The sequence below is a fragment of the Canis lupus genome, chromosome 23, assembly GCF_003254725.2.
Source record: "Canis lupus dingo isolate Sandy chromosome 23, ASM325472v2, whole genome shotgun sequence".
Taxonomy (NCBI): domain Eukaryota; kingdom Metazoa; phylum Chordata; class Mammalia; order Carnivora; family Canidae; genus Canis; species Canis lupus.
The window spans coordinates 12,350,241-12,367,650 of record NC_064265.1 but is presented as its reverse complement, the minus strand read 5'-3'; the positions used below and the strand labels follow the sequence as shown (position 1 = coordinate 12,367,650).

Below are 17,410 nucleotides of genomic sequence, written 5' to 3'. Positions count from 1 at the left end.
CCATGGGCTTCCTGGTTAGATTCCCAATAAAAGGCCGCCAAAAAGCCCTCAGTGGCAACCCTGTCAGGACCCCTCTCACTTTTGAGAGCTTTCTCTGTATCTCTGCTTAATAAACACCTATTACTTTACTCATTCTCTGTTGTCCCCGAGATTCATTCTTCAACTCCGTGAGATAAGAGCCTAGGTCTCCCGCATCAGTCTGAAAGGACTTTCAGGATTGCAACCTCTTGCCTCTCTGAATTCCTTTTAGTCTTGTCAAAACCATTTAGTTCATTCGCCTCTTCCTTGTGCAGCAGTTCGCACAGTCATATATGTTAATTTTGTGTGAACTTAAGGAAACTCATGAAGGAATCTAATTGTATTTTAGCAACTGAAGTTGCTTGGGTGACATACCAGGCACGCGTATTTTCTCCTCTACAGTATAATATACTTTCATTTTACAAATGAGCAAACTGAGGCCAAGAGGGAGAATATATCCAAAGTCAAACAGCTAGGTAGGGGTACCTGGAATGAGTCTGGAATGAGTCTGACTCACAACCTTGTTGCTAAGTGAACCCAGCAAACCTCAGCCTCTAACCCACCTCTCCATTAGGGTCTCAAAACCCATGGGAGAGGGGAGAGGCCATTGCTGTCACCTACTTCCATATTTAATCTACTCTCCTCTATGGCCCCAAACCTCCCTATCTTCCTCCAGTAACAGAACAAAAGCTCCTATTCAAATGAATAGAGACAAGTAGATACTACTCTGTGAGGGCTGTCTATGCAGCCAGCGCAAAATGCCCTTCTGTCTTTGATTAAATGCTCCGGCCAAGCAGCCATCAATCCTGTTCAATAGAATGAGGCCACTGTGTTTTCACCAGGGCTATAAGGACTCACTGCCCTGCTATTTCTTTGAGTTACCATCTCCCAAATTAGACACTATGGAAGTCTGAAATTTACTTTGAAATTCATCTAAAAATATAAGACAGGTGGATGAGTAGAGAGATGGATAAAAGGATAAACCTATGATAAAGCAACCGTAGTAACACATTAATGGTGTAGTACATGGGTGTCCACTGTACTTGTTTCTTAATTTAACTTTTCTGTGTGTTTGAACATTTTCAAGAGAAAATACTGAGGGCAAGTAATATTTAAAAACAACTTTGAGTGAGGAGAGAAGATGAACAGATTCTCTCAACCCTCTCAGTTTATTTAAGTTGCACTGGGCAATGCTATTGGGGGTCTCTGCTTTTCTTTGAATTTAGAAGATGATAAGAATTTAGCTTGTGGGAGCACCTGAGTGGTTCAGTCAGTTAAGCGTCTGCCTTCAACTCAGGTCGTGATCCCTGGGAACCCTGGGATCCAGCCCCTTATCGGGCTCCCTGCTCATTGGGAAGTCTGCTTCTCCCTCTCCCTCTGCCCCTACACCCCACTTGTGCTGTCTCTATTGTACTTTTTCTATCTCAAATAAATAAATAAAATCTTTTAAAAAAAAAGAATTTAGCTTGTGATTCACAAATTTTTGGGATGCATAAAAATCATCTGGAAGGTTAACTAAAAATGAAGATTCTTGGCGATCTGCCCCAAAGTTTCTGAATTTGGGTGGGTCTTGGGAAAGTACTTTTGTAACAAGTTCTCCAGGGGATACTGGTGAGAAATCTGTGCCTATGGAGGAACACCATTTTACAATGTGATCAGAATGAAAGAAAGCCATTGTATAAGAGACAGCAGATATGCCATAACTTCCTTTGTCTTGATTAATTTAGGGGTGGCCAAATCAATTAGATTAAGGCACTAATATCCTTCCCAGTTAAAAAAAAAAAGAGAAAAGAAAAAGTGTGCAACACTTATGTTTTCTTAATAAAAGGGCTTCATAAACAAACACTTATTAGGGACCCCATTTGATGGGTAGGTACATCCATATGGAAAACTGCCATGTTCGTTCATGAATAAACAACATTGAATAGTTAAATGCTGAGGTTTACCACAGTGAAATGAGAAATCTTATTTATGGAGAAAAGATATACCAAAGAGAAAAAAGAAAGACTTATTTCAGTTTTGAAGAATATTCATCTTTCTTCTTTAATATTAAATAGTTAATATTTTTAAATGAGGAATAAGAAACATTTACAAAAAGAATAGTTTGGGAAATATACTTTGATGAGATTTAAGACATTCAAAAAATAATTTACTGTTTGCTACTTTTTCCAGTTGAGATTTTGATTTTTCAGCAGCTCCTATTCAGGCACTTTTACTGGATCTCTTATCTATATTAGGACAGTTAGGCAATAATGTGGATACAAAGTTGGATCATAGATGAAGTCCTACAATGAGGCCACAGAAACTTCCATAAAGGACCATGTCATAAAATAGAGATATGTGCCATAAAAGAGATACAAATTAAATGTGCTGGGAATTCAGAGCAGATAGAAATCACTTGCAGCTAAAGGATCAGTGTGGTGGAGCTTTAAGCTGGAGGTTAATGAATACTTACCTTTGGACATGCAGAAAACAGGACAGAGGGTACTCTAGGCAGAGGGGCAATAAGAAGGAAGACATAAGCAAGTACACACAGGCATAGAGAATGGAAGGGTGAAAGGACAAAAAGTCCTTGTCATGGAAGACAAGCTTGGAGTCAAATTTTGGAGGGCCTTAAAAATCAATCCAAAGAACCGGTGCTTTCCCTTTTTGCTGAACAGTGATGAATCACCCAAGGGTTTAAGGTGAGGGAAGTGAAATGATCAGAGTTCTTCCTTGGGGATGTTTTCCTAGCAGCCTTATGCAGACCGGGTAAGTTCAGGAAAGAGGGAAGAGCAGCTTAAACTCAGACAGTAGTCATGGAAATAGAGGGGGAGGGGATGGCTTGGAGAGAAAATTCTCAAGGAAGGTAAAATCAGTGAGATCTGGAGACTGGTTTGTTTGAAGAGGGAGGGAGGAATTGAAACAGGCGCTAAGGTTTTATGCTTATGTAATGAAGAGAATGAAGAAAGGTAATAATAGAAACAGAATCTAAGGAGGCATTAACGCTTGTCAGGGTCAGAGTGTAAATTTCAAAGAAATAAAAAGATGACTCTCATACAAGTATATAGTAAGCATGCTTCAAAGATTTAACTTACTAGTAATCTGGAGAATGTAAAACTGGTTCAGAGGAGGATATGAGAGATCATGGTATGTGTGTATGTGCATATATGTATATATATGTATGGTGTTTAAAAATATATGGTGAGGGATCCCTGGGTGGTGCAGCGGTTTGGCGCCTGCCTTTGGCCCAGGGCGCGATCCTGGAGACCCGGGATCGAATCCCACGTTGGGCTCCCTGCATGGAGCCTGCTTCTCCCTCTGCCTGTGTCTCTGCCTCTCTGTCTCTCTCTGTGTGACTATCATGAATAAATAAATAAAATCTTTAAAAAAATATATATATATATATGGTGAAAGGGAAAAATGCTGATATATGGTTGCTAGGTAAGACTCAAAATTGACTAACCTACAAGGACAATAAAATGGTTACTTTTGAAGAGACAAATCATTTTCACCTCTAACAGACAAAAATCATTTGTAGCTTATCAATCTTCTATAATTAACACCTAACTTCACAGACTCGGGGCCCAACTCAATAATAAATAGTAAGTCATTAGGACGCCTGGGTGGTTTAGTGATTTAGCACCTCCTTTCAGCTCAGGGCGTGATCCTGGAGTCCTGGGATCCAGTCCCACATTGGGCTCCCTGCATGGAGCCTGCTTCTCCCTCAGCCTGTGTTTCTGTCTCTGTCTCTCTCTTTCTCTGTGTCTCTCATGAATAGATAAATAAAATCTTTAAAAAAATAAATAGTAAGTCACAAAAAATCATCTTTCCTTAGGTCAATAGTGGCCCTTAAGAGGGTTTGGTAGATGATTCTCTAGCTAGTCCAGAGGTTGGCAAACTTTTTCTGTAAAGGGTCAGATAGTAAGTCTTCAAGTTATGAGGGACATATAAGTCTCCGTCTCAACCACTCAACTCGATCCTGCTGTTGTAGAGTGGAAGCAGCCATGATACATAACTCAATGTCATAATGCAGTCATATCCTGAAAAAACTTTCTGAAAACAGGCACTGGGCTGGATCTGGCTTGTAGTTTGCCATCCCTTCTCTGTTCATTATTTCTCAACCTTGAGTGATCATCATAATCACTGGAGGGAGGGCTTGTTACATGACAAACTTCTGGGCTTCACCTCCACAGTTTTTGACTTGGTAGGTCTTGAGTAGGACCCAGGATTTTACATTTCTAACAAGTTCCCAGGTGCTGCTGCTGCTGCTGCTGGTCTAAGACCATACTTTGAGAACACTATTCTAGTATGACACAGAAAGGGACTCAATAATCCTTTTGCCTTATTTCCAGGTTTTGGATCATTTGTCTTAACAAACTAAGATGAAGAACTCAGATTAGGATAGAAGTTTCAGGGCCAGAGGGCACCAAATGGAGTTCCTGGTAAATTGTTTCAGATATGGATCTGGAGTATTGGAAGAGAGAAGGCATTTGGAGGAGACACATAGACAAAACCATTCAAATGTTAAAGGGAAGCATCTGTAGAAAGAAGAGGATTTAGGCTAAAACTTTGGAGGAAGTAGAAGAGAAGGTAAGGAGAAAGCAGAAAAATAAAGGAGTGTTTATAGACAGCAGGAGAACACAGGAAGTAGTGCTATGGAAGGCAAATAAAAAGTCTTAAATTTTCCTTGCCAACATTTCCAAACACCCCAGAGTGGACGAGGATGCCAGATAGGCAAAGAAAAATTTGGATCAGAGATCTTCTTGGGACAATAGCTTTTTAAGCTCGTCTGCCAACAAAACTAGAATAGAAAACATAAGCAATCAACATGGTGAATTTCCACATTTCATTTATACCAGCAGAGGGCCACAAGGGCTAAGGATTGCTAATAATGTTTTTTTGGTCTACGGTTTCTGCCCCCTGCAGGGAGTTAATTCCTCAGTGGTATTGGAAGGCAGGAATGGAGGGAGGTTGGAGACCATGGATCATTTAGCCTCCTTGCCCTCATTATCAGTTAGGTATTTTAGTACAGGACAGAGAGTTTGATTAGTTGGGTGAGAGATGTGATGAAGAAAGGCAGAAGCTTCTGATTGCTTGGGGAAGAGAGAAGGTGGGGTCCAGTGTGGGATTTGGATCACAGGAGTCCCTGTCATCGCAAGGCAAAAAGCTCAAGACTTTGCCTCAGTGTCATTAAAAATCATGGAAAACCGCCTTAGAGTTTTTTCCTTGTGGTTAACTAAATATTATTTCTTGAAAATGTGAGAAATTAACAAAGGTCTCAAAGGAAAAACCTACGAAAAGGTACATATAGAGAAAGGTTGCTAAGTCTTTGTCCCTTCCATCTCATTCCATCCAATCACCCTCCGCAGGTAACAAACTGTGATTGTTTCTGGTTATCTTTCCTGTATCTCTTTAGTGGAAAGAGAGATACCATCCTGGAAGTTGCTCCATATTAGTTCATGGAAATCAGCTTCATTTTTTTTTTTTTTTTCTGAATACTTGCATAGCACTCATTGTGTGGCTGTCCTGCAGTTTATTCATCCAATTTCCTAGTTTAGGCAGTTAGGTTGTTTCCAATACTTTGCAATTACAAATAATGCCACAATGAATAACTGTATGAATACAATTTTTGTATTGCCAGAGATGAAAGTTTATGATATGTTCCACAATTGCTGAGTTTGAGTGCAAATTTTGAGTGCAAATACTAAAATGTCCCTCATTAAAAGTTGATTTGTTTTGCACTCCCAGGAGCAATGAATAAATCTATTTCTTTATTACCTCTCCAACAAAGTGTTGTCAAGCTTTTGAATTTTTTTCATTCCAATAGGAAGCAATAATATTTCAATATAGTTTTGATTTGCATTTCTTCCTTAGTTAAACATGTTTATATATGTTCAAGGGCTATTTCTATATTATTTTTTATTTGTCTGTTCATGTCTTTTGCTTATTTATTTATACTCTATAGGGATTTTGGTTCCCTCACCTTTATTTTGAGTTCCTTGTGTACTAGGAATATTAGCTCCTTATCTATGATATATTACAAAGCCTTATGATATATTACAAAGCCTTTTTGCTTAGAGTGTTTTTTATCATGTTTTCTTCAATCATTTTTATGTACTTGAATTTAAAATTTTTATTGCATGTAGACTGAATTAAAGTTAGAAAGTCTTTTCCCACTCAGATGCAAAAGAATTTTCTATTTTCTTTTAGTACTTTTATGGTTTCATCTTTTATATTTAGGTCTGATACATTTGGAGTTTATTCTTGTGACTTATGTCAAGTATGGATCTAATTTCATCTTTACAAATAGCTAGCAGTTGATCTAATACTGATATATATATATATATAAACTGGTTTTTGTAGAAACAAGCACACAAGGCAGCAGGCTTTTCAGAAGTGGCCTAATTACACTAATACATTTAGGGTAGTATCTAAAACTGCTTAATTATCTAAATAATTTATGCATGGGACTAGTACTTATGAAGTTTGTGTAAATTAAAATGCCTTCCTTTGGGGCTATAAAAACTTAAATTTGTGTAGCACAAAGTTTATATAGCACCTCCACACCCTCGATCTTATTTATCCTCACTTGTAACTCTATACCTGAACAAGTTGTCCTTGCCACCATCCAGGTGATGAAACTAAGGCTTTAGGACAATAAATGACTCTTCTACAGTCATGTGATTAGTAAATGAGGTAGCCCGGCTCTTCTGGCTCTTTCCACAGTGTATGGGCACTGCAAATCTTGTACATTAAGATACTCATGGAGGTGGCGGCTAAGATATTCAGACATCTTGCAAAGCAGGGCTGAAGTATATCTATTTTACTTGAAGATTAAGTGTGCTCCAAATACCAGGCAGTGGTAGAGCAGCAAAAGATCATCACCTACCATCTAAATAGTACTTTCTGGCTGAGCAAAACTTGGGAGAGAGCAGAGTGCACGTACACAAAACACAGTATACAAGACTAACTCAGCTATGGCAAAGTTGTCGCATTACAGACTGAAGATATTTCAATAGAAAAATGGGACACCTGGGTGGCTGAGCAGTTTAGCGCCTGCCTTAGGCCCAGAGCGTGATCATGGAGGCCCAGGATCGAGTCCCACATCAGACTCCCTGCATGGAGCCTGCTTCTCCATCTGCCTATGTCTCTGCCTCTCATGAATTAAAGACTTAAAAAAAAAAATGCTTGGAAGAGTCACATTCTACAGTATATCAACCAAAACTTCTGAATCAAAGCCTTGTTTTAAATTCTAAGCCAATATGGGGCAAAATCAAGGAGTAATTTGGCTTTGGATTATAACAGTAGTTCTTAGGGGGATCAGAGGACCCCTAGAGGTCTGGAGACCTTTGCAACATTTGTGTGAGGTCAAAACTATGCTCATAAGACTACTAAGAGTTCATTTGTCTTTTTCACTGTATGAACATTTGTTTGCACTGCTGATAGAATAAAACTACTGGCATTCCAGCATGAAGCAAGGCAGTAGCATAAAACTGAATTTGTAGCCATTGTATTCTTCACGTGTGAAAATAAACCCAATTTTACTTAAGAATTCCCTTGATGAAGTGAAAATTATTAGTTTTATTAAGTTGTAATCATTTAGTACCTGTCTTATTCAAATGCTGTATAAGGAAATGGGAAGTGTACATAATTACTTTTGCTGTATACTGAAGTACAATGGTGTTTCAAGGAAAATCATTTGTGCTATTGAATAGTTATAAGCTGAACTAGACACTTTATTTTACCATATTTACTTGCAAAATTTACCATATTTACTACTTTAGGCTAACTGGTTTTTCAGACTTTAGAATCTGGCAGCATTTTCTCTAAAATGAATGAAGTGAGCTTGTCAGTACAAGGAATACAACTGATAATATTCATTGCATTCATAAAACTTGAACTTTCCAGAAAAAATTAGGATTTTGGAAAACTTATATCCGTCACTAAGCCTGACAGTTTCCTATCACTTAAACTTTTTTTTAAAGATTTTATTTGAGAGAGAGGAGAGAATGAGAGAGAGAGATAGAGAGGGAGAGAGAGAGAGAGAGCATGAGCAGGAGGAGGGACAGAGGGAGAAGCAGACTCCCATGGAGCAGGAAGCTGGACAAGGGGTTCAATCCCAGGACCCTGGGATCATGACCTGAGCCACTCAGGTGCCCCACACTTAAACTTTTCTAAAGAGATCTTTGCAAAAAATGTGATTTGTTTGATATTCTACATGTCAAATTTGTGTATAGTTCCATGTCAATACCTGGAAGAACTCTGTAACCCAGTGAACTGATATTTTCTAAAAGACCAGTAAATAACGTTATAAAATCACAAAGGGGAAAAATCCATTTAAAGTACAAGTCAGATCAATGAATTCCATACTGCAATTAACCTTTAAAAAACTAAGACTTGTTGCATTTTAGAAGCCAAAAAGAAAATCTGCAATTATCTGGAAGAGCTATTAAAATACTTCTACCGGGTAGCCCCGGTGGCTCAGTGGTTTAGCGCCGCCTACAGCTCAGGGCATGATCCTGGAGACCCAGGATGGAGTCCCACGTCGGGCTCCCTGCATGGAGCCTGCTTCTCCCTCTGCCTGTGTCTCTGGCTCTCTCTCTCCTCTCTGTGTATTCTCATGAATAAACAAATAAAATCTTTTTAAAAAAAAGTATAATACTTCTACCTTTTCTACCTATATACTTATGAGGCTGCATTTCATAGAATGCAGACAACATAGAATTCATACAACATATCACATCAGATAGAATATAGCAGATATTAGAATCCGGCTGTCTTCTGTTAAGCTAGACATTACAGAGATTTGTAAAAATGTAAAACAATGACACTCTTCAATACATTTGTTTTATAAAAGTTATTTTCTATAAAAAATGTTATTTAACATAACGTATTGTTATTTGTAAATGAATATTTAACATTTTCCAGCTTTTATTTATCATGGCAAATATAAGTATGATCCATATTATCATTTATTTTTAAAATATGACTCACATAATTCTTTGGAGTCTCCTTATTAAATACACATGTAAAGGAGCCCAATGATCAAATTTGAGAATCATGGTATTTGAAGTTCAGAAAAAATCTTAACACAAGAAAAGACAGGAAAGAATTTTAATTTTAAAAAGATTTTGGGGGATCCCTGGGTGGCGCAGCGGTTTAGCGCCTGCCTTTGGCCCAGGGCTTGATTCTGGAGACCCGGGATCGAATCCCACGTCGGGCTCCCGGTGAATGGAGTCTGCTTCTCCCTCTGCCTATGTCTCTGCCTCTCTCTCACTCCCTGTGTGCCTATCATAAATATAAAATTAAATTTAAAAAAAAAAGATTTTGGTGATACAATGGGATCAAGGTACAACTCTGCCTCAATTTTTTGTAATCTTTTTTTTTTTTTAGATTTTAATTTATTTATTCATAGAGACACAGAGAGAGAATGAGAGGCAGAGACACAGGCAGAGGGAGAAGCAGGCTCCATGCAGAGAGCCTGACGTGGGACTCGATCCAGCGTCTCCAGGATCACGCCCCAGGCTGCAGGCGGCACTAAACAGCTCCGCCACCGGGGCTGCCCTCTGCCCCAAATTTATGTGTAAGTGTGTATATATGTATGTGTATATACCTCTCTTTCCCTATGTAGCCATACTTTTAGAAAATGGACAGTATCAACTATTATTCCTCAAAGTATGATCGTATCTATTCTCTAGTTATCTGAGAAATATCTTTAAACATATTCTTGAATTCCATGTACTTCTTCACATTAATTACTTCATGTATTTTTTATTAATGTATGGATTATAATTTTTCCTAAAATAACTATGACCACAGGAGAAGAGAAGTCTCATCAAACATTCTGCAAGAATTCCCTGACATCATCAACTGTCATCCTATTTCAGCAGGGGAACAACTGTTTGGGCATTAATAAGGTGTTACATGAAAGAGGAACTCCTGTATTTTGGCATTTTGCAAACTGTAAAAGTAATTTCTCTGAAAAATGAAGCCCAAATAAGAAAACTGTAATGGCTATTACTGTTTGGGCTATTGTCAAGTTCCACAAAGGGCCTTAAAAAATTGATGTCTGATAGTTTTAAAGAAACAAATTGACAAGATTTACACCAATCTTTCACAAACTCTTTACAAAGAATACAAAAAGAGAATACTTCCCAACTTGATTTATGAGGTCAACATAATCTTGATATCAAATACTGACAAAAATATGATGACAAATGAAAATTACAGGCCAATCTTTCTCAGGTGCATAATGCAAAATCCTAATAAAATGTTGGCAAACCAAATCCAGCAATATAATAAAACTAATACATCAAATTAGATTTATTTCAGGAATACAAAGTTGGCTTAGTATTCTTAAAAGGTAATGTAAATGATAACATTAAGAAAAGAAAATGATTATCTCAATAAAGAAAAATGTTTATAAAATTTAACACTCATTCATGATAAAACTCATGATATAAAGTAACTAGGAAGAGAACTTTCTTTCTTTGATAGAGTATCTACAAAGAGCATGCAGCAAATACACTGAATAGTGGAATATTAAAAGCTTTCACTCTGAGATGGGGAACAAGATAAAGATGCTTCCTCTCATTGGTTCTATAGTATTCTATACTTGTGTACAAGTGTCAGAAAGCAAGATAACATTAAAAAGGAGGAAATAAAACTATTTGCAGACGACATGTAAAAAAACGTAATAAATTACACATGACCTATTACATTAATAAAGGGATTTGAATAAGGTTTCTGGATAATATGATAAAGCTGTATTTTTTTACACCAGCAACAAATAAAATTTTAAAAGGATGCCATTTATGATAGCGTAAAATAATTCACTGATTTAAGAATCTATCAACAGGAGGTGCAAGATAATACATTGAAAAATATAAATACTGCTAGGAGAAACTAAAGAAAATCTATGTAAGTGGAAGAATATTCCTGTGTATAGTTTGGAAGATGTCCTAAAGATGACTGCGAACTCCAAATTGATCTATAAATTCAATGCAATCTCAATCAAAATGCAGGGTAATATGTGTGTGTGTGTGAGTGGAACAGTTAATTCTAAAGTTTCTATGGAAATGTAGAGTCAAGAATCAAAACAATCTTAAGGAAAAACAATACTGGAGGACTTGTTTACCAGCTAAAGGACAGAAATTGAGACTGTAGTATTGGTACAATATAGGCAAACCGGCAAAGAGAAGAAAGTAGAAAGCCCAGAAACATAAGTATATGCAAATGGACAAAACATGACCAAGGGGGCACCGCAGTGAAGAAGGATGATTCTCCCAACAATGGTACTGAATTAACTGAATACCTACATTAAAAAAAAAAAAAAATCTTGCCCCCTACTTCACAGCATGCATAGAAATAAATCCCAGGAATGTAGAAAAGTAAAACAATAAATCTTTTAGAAAAAAAAAAATCATAGAATATCATCATCTTGAGGGCAGCAAAAGATTTAAAACAGGTCATAAAAGCAAAAACCATAAAGAAAAGCTGACAAATGGAACATTAAAATCAGTAACTCCTATTCATCAAAAGATCCCAGTAAGAGTGAAAAGGCAAACCACCAAATGAGAGATATTTACAATACACATCTGACAAAGACTAGCATCCTGAATACATAAAGAATAAGTCAGTTAAGAAAAAGTCAGTTTCCCCTTTATCTTCCTCCCACCCTCTCTCCCCCCAAAAGAAAAAGAAAATAAAAAGGTCAAGACTTCTAAGATTCTTAAATGGGTACTTTACAAAAGAGAGTATCTGTATGGCCAATAAACATGAAACATGCTTCACTTTGTTAGTTATCAAGGAAATACAATTAAAACCACTAGGTGATCCTACTGTATACCTGCCAGCATGTCTAAAATTAAAGACAAACTACTAATCTACTGTCTCAATGAATTTGCCCATTCTGGACATTTTGTATAAATGGAATCCTATAGCGTGACTTTGTGACTGGCTTCTTTCATTTAACAATGTTTTCAAGGTTTATCCATGTTGTAGCATGTATCAATACTTCATTCCTTTTTATAACTTAACATATTCCATTGTAGGATATGCCACATTTTGTTTATCCATTTGTTGGTAGGTGTTTGGGTTTACATCTTTTTGCTATTATGAATAATGCTGCTACAGCCATTTGTATACAAGTTTCTGTGAGGACGGATGTTCTCATTCAGTGGGGTATTTATCTAGAGGTGGCATTGCTGGGTCATATGGTAACTACATGTTTACTCTTATGAGGAACCACCACATTGTTCCTGAAAGTGGTTACTAGTTTTCATTTTACATTCCCACCAGCGAAGTATGGGGATTCTAATTTCTCCACATCTTTGCCAATACTCATTTTAAATTTTGGCTGTGAAGTGGTTTTGGTTTGCATTTCCCCAACTGCTAATGAGAATGTATATCTTTTTTGGAGAAATGTCTATTCAAATCCTTTGGCCATTTTAACATTAGGTTACTTGTTTTGAATTGTAAGAATTGTTTATATAATCCGGACACTAGACTCTTATTAGATATATCTTCTCTCAGAAAGGGGAACAACTGTTTGGACATTAATAAGGTGTTACATGAAAGAGGAACTCCTGTATTTTGGCATTTTGCAAACTGTTGCAATATGCAATAACCATTTTGGAAAAACTGTTTGGCTTTATCTACTAAAGCTGAATATACACATAGCCATGGACCCAGCAATCCATATCTATATACATACTCAATAGAAATTAGAACATATTTCCCACCACACACATTTGAGAGTGCTCGTAACAGCACAATTTGTAATAGCAATTGAAAAGCTGAAAGCTGCTAGGTTTAATGATGATCCTACAAAGCTGTCCATATCCTAATCCCTAGAACCTGTGAATGTTACCTTATTTGGCAAAGGGACTTTGCAGATATGCTTAGGATTCTGAGAGGGGGAATCAGATTTCCAGTTTCCAAGAAAGCAAGCAAGGAGTTTGGAAGTCATCTCTCCATCCTAACAAAAGGCTGAACTGAAAAATCAACAACTCTTTTTTGATTTGCCAGAGAAGTGAAATCCCAGGGCCAAGCCCTATCCCCAGGTGGGAGATTTGCAAGTGGACATAGAATAACAACTTGCTTAACTAGAAACTCCCAAGCAGAAATATGAGGGAGACAGTACTGGGGTAGGAAAGCCTGAATTGTAACTGACAAGTTGCTGGAGACTGAGTAGGTAAGTCTGTTAGAAATCCCCCAGTCATAGGGGGTTCCCTACACTTTTTTGAGTTTCACTCTCCAGGATCTCAAAGGGAAAATTAGAGAAAAATCCCCTGGTGTTCTGCATGTAGCCATCCTGTCCCACCGGAAAAGGGGCTTGGGGGTGAAGATGGGAGTATGAGAAGCACGGTGAAGTTCACAGCCCAGGAGCACAGGCTCACTGAGACCTAATCACAGAACTACAGAATGCTTCCCCTCCCCCTAACACTCTCCCACCACATTACTAACAGTTTATTCACCAGAGTTCTTTTCATCATGTCCAGCTATCAACAGAAAATTACAAAGCATAGAAATAGGCAAAAAGTACTTTGAAGAGACAGAGCAAACATCAGAATTGAATTCAGATATGGCAAAAATGAGTTATCCCGCTATGAATTTAAAGCAACTATGATTATTAAGGGCTCTAACAGAAAAAGTAGGCAATGTGCAAGAACAGATGGATAATATAAACAGAGAGAAATTCTAAGAAATAAAAAAATGCTAGAGTTAAAATAAAAAGAAACAGAAATGAAGAATACTTTTTATGGGGTAGTTGACAGAACATGGTTGAAGAAAGAATCTCTGAGTGACAACATATATAAATAGAAATTTCCAACTAAAAAGCAGAGAAAAAAAGGTCAGAGGGGGAGGGGACAAGGAACAGAATATCCTAAAACTATAGAGATGTAACATATATATAATGAAAGTACCAGAAGAAAGGAACAGCAAAAATATTTGAAGCAATAATGACTGAGAATTTCCCCAAATTAGTCAAGACACTAAACCACAGATCCAGAAAGTTCACAGAACACTAAGAAGGATAAATCCCAAAACTGCACCTAGGCATAATATATCAAACTGCATTAAAATCAAAGATACAAAATCTTGAAATAAGCCAAAGGGGGGAAAAATGCCCATAGAGGAGCTAAGATTAGAATTAGACTCAATTTCTCTTCAGAAATCATGTTAGTAAGGAGAGTGAAGTGTTGAGGGAGCTTACATTGGATTGCTCAGGTGAGCCCAACTTAACCACATGGATGCTGACACAAGGGAGGCAGCAGGTTCAGCGTGAGAGACAATGAGATGGAAGCACCCAGCTGAAGATGCTATGCTGTTGGCCTTGAAGATGGAGAAGGGACTGAGAACCTAAAGAATCCAAGCAGCCTCTAGAAGCTGCAAAGGAAGGAAATAGATATGCTCCTTGGAGCCTCCAAAAGAAATCAGCACTGCTGACACCTTAATTTCTGTCCAGTAAGACTGATTTTGGACTTCTGACCGCCAGATAGTAAGATAACAAATTTGTATTGTTTTAAGCCACTAAATTGTGGTAACTTTGTTACAGCAGCAAGAGGAAACTAATAAACATCCATCAATAGGATAATGGCTAAATTATAATGTATTTGCAGGATGGAATATTATGGTGCAATGAGAATGGATAATTACTGCTACATGCATTTGTTGATGTGTCACAGAATACTGAAAGAGGCCTTGCACAAAAAAGAATATAAACTCTAAGATCCCATGTATATAAAGCTTAAAAATAAATAAAACTTATCTATGGTTGTGGAAGTGGGGACTGTGATCCCTTGGTGGGTAGAGGTGCTGATAAGGGGCACAGAGGAAGCATATGGATGCCAGTAATGTCCTTGATCTTGGTGATTAGTTTGTATTTCAATCCATATAACCTGATATCTGTATACTTTTCTCTATTGTATACTTCAATAACAAGTGCCTAAAAACAAAAAAGTTTTAAATAGTTTAAAAACAAATTTCCTTGCAAAAAATAGGGACAAAAATCAGTTTAAGATTTAAACATGGTATCACAAGGTTTTAAAACCGAATACCCTATAAAGTGAACGATTACAATTATTTCAGCTAATGACTCAATTCCAAGGATTTTCTAGTACATCTCCAATGTCATACAGAAAAGAACGAGTTGACCTAGACATGCAAACACAGCAGACATATCAAAGTATACCATGATGTACAGAGATTTTTCTTTCATTAGTCTTGCTTACTTCATCACGTACTACTTTAGAAAAATTGGTCTTTACACCACCATGACTGCAGAACCCTTTCCAGACTAAAGATTCTATCAGTGGCATTTTTCATCTATTTCCTCAAACAAAATGTTTTTACAAATTAATTTTTCCATGCCCATGAACAGCCTAAGTTTTTCCCACCCTGAAACAAATTATTACCCTCTCATGTATTTTTAGCATTTATATTCAACTATTAGGAGCCAAATGCTATTCAAAAGTAAAGATTTTAAAATTTTAATGAAAGGATTACGTTAGATAGTAGAGGTATTGTCCTCAAACATTTTGCTGAAAAAAAAAATCTTTGGAATATATAAAATAATAACAAAGGCCAATGTAAAGGGCAGTGGCCATTTTTTCCCATTATCTGTAATGATAAGTTAAATGTAATGTAAGTTAAATGTGCATGTGTTCTCTAGCTGAACTTCAGTAAGAAGTCAAACTGTTCTTATGAAGGTTCTAAAACAAGCATTTAAAAACAATATTGAAAAATCAGGTTTAACTACTAACAGGTGTTCTCACCTGTAAGAGAGGACCTATGTGTCAGTGCATTTGCCAAGCTTTTAAAACAGCTTCTGCCCAATAATGATAAAAGGCTACCTTTTTATCTACTAGAAATGCTGACATAAGATTCTGTAGTTTAAGACATGCTTGTGGGGAAGATGTGCTGATCACGGTAAACTTCCGACTTAAGGAAACTTACAGGATAGTGAATACCATGTATTCACTTGTCTCTCACAAAGATCAGAATGCTTAATAATCCTATTACGTCAAACACCTCAAAATACTAATGAATCATATTCATTATCTGATAAATACAAATTATGTATAAGAGAATGCAACAAGTTATTTGAACCTGAATGCAGAGAATAAATATTTTATTAACTGATTACAGTTGAAAGTCACAAACAAAAAAGGGGTATATTAAGGCAGAGCCATATATATATCTATATCTATATATTAATACAGATATAGATAGACAAATCCAAAGACTGTTACCTCTTTACATTTTAATAACCTCTGCATTTTTCTTTTATGCATTTAGGCAGTGTGCTTTCTTTTCTTCTCAGTTAAAGAAATGAATCTTGGCCAATATTTCAAAATCATATTTTGATGACAACTTACAGGATCATGGGTTGAGACAATGACTAGTGTATAAAATGCTATCTGATAGTGATAGTTTTCTCAGCATATCCCATGTGTGGTGGTTGTTTACACTGGTGTGGAAAATTTGACAATTGGTCATTTTCTCCTTTCCAGCAAAACTAATACATAATTTTTCAAATGATTTTAATAGTCTTAACTAAAGTATGCTTGGACTTCCAAGTCAGTCAAATGCCCAAAGCATATTATTTTCTGCCCTTTCCTAAACCCTCCTATGTTTTAAATAGCCTTTAAAGTATGATCACACGGCTGTATTTCAGATCTATAAATTCTGAGTTTTTCAAAATCCAAAATTATCTCCTTATGCAAAGTGGCAATGCAAACAGCAATCCTACATAGTGTAGAATAATTTTTCTTCTGTATAGCTTCCTTTTATAAAAATGGGCAACCACACACACACACACACAAAAAAAAAAAAAAAAAAGAAAGAAAAAAGAAATAAATTTAGTCCATCTGAAAAAGCACTCCAGTTCCCTAATTCCACTTTTGAAGGAGAAGGCAGAGGCAAGTTTACATTATCCCAGAAAACTGAATAAATGGCTTTATTTGGTATCTTCAAGAAGCTTCTCCTTCCGTAGGAGATGTAGGTGCTGCAGGAGAAACTGTAACCGGTTTGCGTGCAATTCTGTCTAGTTCTGCATGAACATCTGATAGGACAGGCTTCTGGCCTACATTAAAGGGAAAAAAAAAATCAAGATTTAGATAGAAGTCAAAGTATCTTTTACGTCAATGTCTCCTCATTTAAAAACTGCCGACAGTTTCATTAACTTTATCTAGCCTACTACTAAGTCATATAAACATCCTTAAAAATCAATCTTCTCGAAGAAAATTTTTTTAAAAACCCTCATAGGGTCTGTTAACAAATGGAAGTAAAACTAGCACCTATCACTTAATCTCATAAAGATATTTTTTAAAAAGGCACAGAACAATAAGAACAGTAAAACAGAAAATAGCAACGAAATTTTAGAATGCACAAAGAATATGAATGT

At 36.7% G+C, this 17,410-nt stretch overlaps 1 protein-coding gene across 1 annotated transcript in view; it reads right to left on the bottom strand.

Moving 5' to 3' along the window:
- Positions 1–10,148: 10,148 nt before the first annotated feature.
- DYNC1LI1 (dynein cytoplasmic 1 light intermediate chain 1) overlaps positions 10,149–17,410 on the bottom strand; it is a 48,372-nt gene continuing 41,110 nt past the window's right edge. The window contains exon 13 of the mRNA XM_025461109.3: positions 10,149–17,089. Coding sequence (XP_025316894.1) covers positions 16,977–17,089 — 113 coding nt within the window. The 3' untranslated portion in view covers positions 10,149–16,976. The remainder of the gene's footprint in view (positions 17,090–17,410) is intronic.